Raw genomic sequence first — 6,648 nt, forward strand, 5'->3', positions numbered from 1 at the left:
GGCGCGCACTTTGTGGCAGTCCGCGCGCTGGCTGCCGTGGCGCACGTTCCTCCCCAGCGTCAGACTTCGCCCGATCCCCGCTCTTTCGCGCCCACGAATCAGTGTCACCTTTCTTCTTCATCATCTCCACCATCAACGCATCTCGCACACGCTTAGGCTTCGGTGTCGCTGCCGCCTGCTCCAACAACTTACTACTCAACTGTCCCGGCCTCCCAAACCGATGACTCCCTGTCACCGCCTTCACCGGCTCCTTCAAACCACCCGCCGGACCACCTTTCAGTCCGCCAGACTTCTTGTTCATCAGCTCCACCAATGAAGGCTGCGCCCGAAATGACGCAGCCAACTTCCCAGCCGCCAACTTGCCGCCAGCCAACTTAGCCGCACCCGTCGGCTGCGCCGCCCCCGCCGCTCCCTTCGGCTGCAAAGACGGCCGCGGCTGGACCCCCGGCGTTCCCACGCCGCGCCGAGGCGCAGCCGCCTTCTTACCATACGCCATTCCGAACATGATGCACCCGGATACTCTGCACCTGGACCGGGGACGGCAACCAGGACTGGGACTCAACGGTCCTTACAGGTACTGGTCATGACTCGCCTTGTTATTCCCAGAGTTTGATGTTGCCATCCCAGCCGCAGGTAGCGAGGAGCGAGGGGCGGTGAGTGTGCCAGAGGGCAGCGGTGAGGGCGCCTCGGTGGGCTTCATAGTTGCGGAGCATGCGGCAGGTTTTGTAATCCCAGACCCAAAGGTGGCCGTTAACGTCGCCAGAGGCTAGGAAGACTGCATCGGGGGAACAGGCGGGTTTGATGGCATAGCCGGATGAGATGTGGCCGCGGAACCGGCGACGAGACTGGAGACGGAAGCGGTTGGTGGCCTCGTAGAGCAAGACCTGGTTATCCATGCTTTGACAGACAAGGAATTGGCCTTGTGGGTCGAGAGTGACGGCGGGCATGGAGGCCATGTGCGGCTCAGCAATGTGCTTCACCACCACGTTCATACCGAACTCCCAGATGTACATCTTCTTGTCGTCGGACGTTGTCGCCAGTCGTCGACCTCCCTCACAAAATGTCGCAGTGTTCACCACCGACAAATGCTCCGTGTACTCCTGCTCCACCTTGCCCGTGTTCGCGTCATATTGCGCCGCCACCCGGTTCTGATGACCACACACGACCACGTTATTCTTTTCCGGGTGCACCGCCAGCGAAAAAGGTAACTTCGAATTACCAAAGGTGGAGATAACCTGGCCTGTCTCCGTGTCCCACTGCCGGATCAACGTGTCAAGACCGCACGTATAAAACCTCTTTCCGTCATTAGTGAACCCCAAATCCTTCACCGCCTTCGAATGACCAGTATAGGTCGCCACACACTCGCGCGTGTTAAAGACGTCCCATATCTTACAGCTACCGTCCATCGAACAACTCAACAATAAATGCTCAGGACCCGGTAAGAACTGCATCCTTAACACCGGCTTGGTATGACCCAGATAGCTATGCACTACCTTTTTCGGCAATGCGTACTCGTCAACCTCCTTCGGAGGAACACGCGGACCCGCTATCCAACTGTGGCCCATATAGTCCTTCTCCTCATCTAAGTGGAATACGAATTTCGCGTCCACTTGCCGACTCTCCAGCTTCTCCGCCTTCTTCTTCTCCTCCTCCGCCACCTTTGATGCGCTAGCCAATTCAGCCGCCGCCGAATTCTCACGCATCAACTCCTTGTAACGCGCCTGTCGGGCCTCCTCCCCCTCGTACGGCGCCCACGGTCCTTGGTAATCCTCCGACCCTGCGTCGTCATTCACCAAACGGCGGGTTCCCAGCGCTGGCAAACACAGTTCCTTCTCCGTTCTTCGACGCTTCTCGTCACGCAGACGCGCTACCTCTTGCAAACGCTCTTTATCCCGGTCCTTCAATCGCTGCTCCAACACTCTCCCATCTTCTTCTTGGCAATTCAACACGTGCCCCAGCTCAAAATTTCGGTGCTGCTGATACAAACGAGTTCCAGCGTCCTTTTGGGAGGGGCGCACCGGCCCATACATTGGAAGCACCAGCTGAGCGGTTTCCAGGTCAACCGTCGCCAAAATGTCCGCCGGGGTCTGACGCTTTTCTCGAGCATACTCGACTATATCTGGACGAACTGGAATTGTCGCAAGCGCCGAAGACACATTAGTTGGTCCCTCGGAGTGCTCATTAGCCGTCTCGTCATCACTTTCCTCATATCCCCCCAAGATATTCATATTTCTCCCGGATTTTTGAGCTCATGGAATTCGGCGCACGCGCGTGTGCTCACTCACAAAATGCAGGGCTCAACTCGATTAAGGCAACAATTAGCTTCAATAAGGCAAAGCATAAATAGATTTGAAGAAGAGCTGGCTCATGGGAACGATCGCAAGCAAACAGAAATTGACAATAAATTCGAGGTGAGGATAATTGGTTAGTATTCATGATAACTGGTCTCAGGCGGTGAAAACCCGGATGGAAGGGATTAACGCCGCCATCGACGTGGAGGCCAAAAAGGCAACAGTGGAATGTTCGGATTTTGTCAGAAAAACGACACAATATACTCAGGCATGCGCGGATCATCTCTTAAGGTGGATGGGTGACACAATGTCAAAATACACGGTAAGAGGCTTGATGTGTAACCTCACAACCGACATTGCAGCGGCCTCTGACGCAAGTGGCGTCAAAATTAGACTCAATTGAAACGATTTTGCATAAAGTTGAAGTTGACGGATCTAAACTAGAGCTAAGGGACGCGGTAAAGAGTTTAAAAAATGAATTGGAGCTTCTCAAATCGAGCATCAACCAATTCGCCGTGGATCAGGACTCCCTGGAGAACGAATTACTGCGGCGCATGTTTAAGCTGGATCAATTAGTCGACCAACAGGTGAGAGAAAGTCCTAGGTCCTCCAGCAAGGTTAATGTTGTGCCTTTGTTTGGCACTTTCACCATGGCCTCCCCTGTGATCTCCACCTCCTCCGACAGCTTCGCTGCCATTGTTATTTTTCACCGTAGATTGCCTATTGGCAGATGATAATGAGCGAGGCAATAGCTGCACTCAAAGCGCGATACGATATGCTGTCAGCAGATGGACCATCTGACGAATCTAGCTTCAGTTCGACGGCTGTCGAGGCTGCGTTGTCTAGGGGCCAAACAACCAACGACGCCACGTTCCGGATGTATGTCGACCAGACGCTTCTCAATCTCCGCGAGAGCATCGCGACATTGTCTCGTGAACGACAGGAAGCCGATGGTGAAATTGTGCGGGCCGCAGACAAGTATACTGGAACGCTTCAAAGGTCACTGGAAGCCGCGACTTCCGTCAAAACGCTTGCAACTGAACTAGCTCGCGATACATAGCATACATCGGTTGACTTCTATCCAGCGGCTGCTTCAGCGGCTTCCTTTTGTTTGCGCCATTTTTGGGCGGCTTTGAAAATCGCCAATGACTATGTGAATGGAAGGTGAGTCGGGAAAGGGTGCGATAAATACGGCGGTGGATGCTTACCGAAGAGCTGGCAGGTTCGTCTTGGAAAATATAGGCAGTATATTCTTCCGTGTATTTGAGCCCATCTTCGGCAACAACGCTTCTTCTCTTCTTGACTTTCCGTGGAATTTGTTCTTCAACCATTTTCACGGTGGCTGGCGACCCAAGAGCTTTCTCAAGATTCAACCAGGTCTAAAGGAAGGTTGAGTGGCAGTGCGTGAGAAGTAGGAGAGGTGTGATGTTGTGCCTACATTGATCATGGCTGCTCTTTCGGCGTCTAGGGAGTTTTCTTTGCAAAGGTTGATGGCTCTCCGACAGGCTTGTCTTGCTCGTTCAGTGTCATGGGCAGTTTTCCACTCGAATTCAACGAGTGCTTGTAATACTTTCCAGTGCTCGCTCTCGACAAATAGTCTTTCGTAGAGGTTCCTCGCCTTTTGTATGTTGCCAAGATTAGACTCAACACTGATGTAGTGTTTCCAAAGTTCCTCTCTATTCTGTATGCCTTTGTGAGTGAGGGCAATTTCGAAGATTCGGTTTGCTCTTTGATAGTCTTTAACCAACAGTTCAATGTCTATAAGAGCGAGCCAGGATCTAGGATTTTGCGGTTGATGTTCGACGTATCTGGCCGCAACCAGTCGACAGCGGTCTATTTCTCCTAGTTTCAGTTCCATTTCAATATAGCGTTTGAAGATCTTGTGGTTGGGGTATTGGCCTATAGCGCGACCGAACACGAGTCTGGCTGGGGTTACGTCGTCGACGCAGATTCTCAATTCAAATTGTGCCCAAAGATACCACAGTTTGGCAAAAGAGAACTTTTTGTGTGGTATGACATTGTCCGCGAGACACTGATAGACTGAGCGAGCTCTATTAACATCCTTTGCTGTGACTTCCTCAAAGATGGCCCAATTCAACAAGACGTAGAAATACCTCTTCCAGTCTTTTTTCTGGTCGGACTTAGGCTTCTTTGCAAGCACGCCTTCATACAGCCTCCGCACCCTCTCTGGGTCCTTGGGGTACAGCTGCTGCTCCAAATTGATGAGCATGTACCACAGGTCATAGTCGTACCCGCTGGCCTTCTCGAGCTGCGCCTCATACTGCTTCTTTCGCCAAGTCAGCACGAGATCCTCGACATCCTCCACTTCGCCCTGACGCTTTTGAAAGTTCACAAAGCCACCGTGCAAGATGCTCCCTGCCCCTAGGACCTCCAGACCCTTCCTATATATAGCTGTAGTTTTGCCGTAATCGCCTTGCAGCTCTTCGAATCTAGCCCACTTGATGAAAAACGATTCGGTTAAAGGAGTTGCCTGGACGGTCCCCACACTCAGATGCTGACCGGTCGGAACCGCAACTAAGGTTCTCGAAGGTGCCTCGGCAACGCCAGCCGCCATGGCCTTGATTTTATGCAAATCTGCAAACGCTTTCTCATACCAGTACCTAGTACCATCCACATTGCGAACCGACTCCTCCCATTTCGCCGCCTTCATGTAGGCTTCTTGGGTCCTGTGCAGCTCCGTCATCCGCCGTAAGACTTCCCGGGCATTCTGAAGCTCCCCTGTCCTCTCCTCGAATTTGACATACGACATCCACGCCTTGATGGAAGGCGACCATTGCATCCAACGTTCAAACACTGATCGAGCACCTTGGTAGTTCCCCACCGTCTCTTCAAATAACGCATATCGTAACCAGAAGTGGTCGATACGTGGAAGGTATTTTGTCACACGGTCAAACAAGTTCCGAGCAGAGTTGACAAACTCATACTTCAGCTCCGTATCTATATACTTATTCCATATCTCAACATTCTGGTAATTCGCTTTCAAGCCCCGCTCAAAAACACTCCGAGCTCTTCGGAAGTCCAGCCCCTGGGCTTCCCATTGGCCATACTCGATCCAGAAGCGACCAGCATGAGGCTTGCTCAAGACTCGTTCCTCGAAGTCTTTCCTCTTTTTGACTCTACAAAATCAGCCGTCACCTTACCGTCCCATTGCCGTCACGTAACCGTCACATTACGCAAACATATTCGCAATCGTGTGCAGACACGCGTGTGCGAAATGTGTGTGCAGACACGCGTGTGCATACTTGTATTCGTGTATTTCCGCCTCATTTGTAAGCAGGGCTTCTTCGTTCGTAATTGGTTCATCATATTTGCTTAGGCTAGCCGCTTCCCTGAGCAGCTGTTCTGCAGTTATTTGTATCTGAGCCGCGGACTTGTCCGCGGCTTCCAGCTTGTCATTGGGAACCGCCATTATATAAAAAACTGCGAGCCTGCACGGCAGCTCTGCTAGTACGGCAGGGTGCTGGCACGGCACGGCACGGCACGGCGCTGGCACGGCACGGCGCTGGCCCCGCAGGGTGGAGATGAGAGTGGGAAGGACCTTGTGGTATTAACGAACCAATTTTTGATTAATGAATGATCGGCCTTCCATTAAAGTGACATGGGTGTGCTACTGCCCAGCAACGAAGCCTGGTGACACACTGGTGGTCGTGGGAGCGGGTCCTTCGCTGGCTAACTGGGACCCTACAAATGGTATACTGCTATCGACGGATGTTGCAGCCTTTCCGAAATGGAGAAGCACCCATATTCTACTCGAGGCACCTACTCTCGAATTCAAGTTTGTCATCAGGACGAAAAATGGAAACGACATTTGGGAACCTATCCAGGGCAATCGGCACCTACACATCGACGGTAATCACCCCTAAGCCCAAGCCCACAAGTCGAAGCTTGGTCTCGAGCTTCTTGGAACCCGTCTTGGGGCCCCCTACTACCCGCAAGTGGGAACCCCAAAGCCTCCCCCCCGAAAGTCCCCCCCCCTAAGTCGCTCCCCCTTAAGTGGGAGCTGGATCGAAGACGGCTGAGTCCGAAGTGGGTGAGATGGTGGTTGTTCTGTAGGGTACCAGAAGTGCCAGTTCGGCATCCAGGCGGAGGTGGAGTGTCGTTGGGGGGTTGCTCATGAGTCGGTGGTGAAGACACAGGCGCTTCCTCCTTCGCCGGAGAAAACAATGAGCTGGTTCGAGTCGGGTTCCACACCACCGGTGATTGCGGCGGCTGCGGTGGGGGGGTACGGTACTGTAGGTCTGGATGGCCTGGGGCTCGAGGTGGGTGGGTTGGTAGCGTCGGCGAGTGTGTCGGCTCTAGCCGCGGTTCCGGCTCCAGCGGTAGGGCTTGCGGCTGG

General features: G+C 53.1%; 4 protein-coding genes across 4 annotated transcripts; 1 reads left to right on the plus strand and 3 right to left on the minus strand.

Moving 5' to 3' along the window:
- Nucleotides 1-596: 596 nt before the first annotated feature.
- Nucleotides 597-2,228, minus strand: GNI_082750 (putative pre-mRNA splicing factor; the record flags this gene model as incomplete). The annotated part of the gene is made up of 1 exon (XM_011135767.1): nucleotides 597-2,228. One exon carries the CDS (start codon nucleotides 2,226-2,228, stop codon nucleotides 597-599), a length of 1,632 nt encoding a protein of 543 aa, XP_011134069.1.
- A 60-nt stretch (nucleotides 2,229-2,288) lies between these two features.
- GNI_082760 (hypothetical protein) lies at nucleotides 2,289-3,351 on the plus strand (the record flags this gene model as incomplete). Its single annotated transcript, XM_011135768.1, has 4 exons — nucleotides 2,289-2,411; nucleotides 2,452-2,613; nucleotides 2,654-2,953; nucleotides 3,007-3,351. 4 exons carry the CDS (start codon nucleotides 2,289-2,291, stop codon nucleotides 3,349-3,351), a joined length of 930 nt encoding a protein of 309 aa, XP_011134070.1.
- A 17-nt stretch (nucleotides 3,352-3,368) lies between these two features.
- On the minus strand, nucleotides 3,369-5,721 carry GNI_082770 (putative crooked neck-like pre-mRNA-splicing factor; the record flags this gene model as incomplete). The annotated part of the gene is made up of 5 exons (XM_011135769.1): nucleotides 3,369-3,440; nucleotides 3,500-3,670; nucleotides 3,730-4,798; nucleotides 4,895-5,428; nucleotides 5,555-5,721. 5 exons carry the CDS (start codon nucleotides 5,719-5,721, stop codon nucleotides 3,369-3,371), a joined length of 2,013 nt encoding a protein of 670 aa, XP_011134071.1.
- A 702-nt stretch (nucleotides 5,722-6,423) lies between these two features.
- Nucleotides 6,424-6,521, minus strand: GNI_082780 (hypothetical protein; the record flags this gene model as incomplete). The annotated part of the gene is made up of 1 exon (XM_011135770.1): nucleotides 6,424-6,521. A coding segment is annotated over one exon (98 nt), but the record flags the coding sequence as incomplete, so codon positions are not given.
- Nucleotides 6,522-6,648: the final 127 nt, after the last annotated feature.

This window comes from Gregarina niphandrodes (assembly GCF_000223845.1).
Source record: "Gregarina niphandrodes unplaced genomic scaffold scaffold00015, whole genome shotgun sequence".
NCBI classification, from domain to species: domain Eukaryota; phylum Apicomplexa; class Conoidasida; order Eugregarinorida; family Gregarinidae; genus Gregarina; species Gregarina niphandrodes.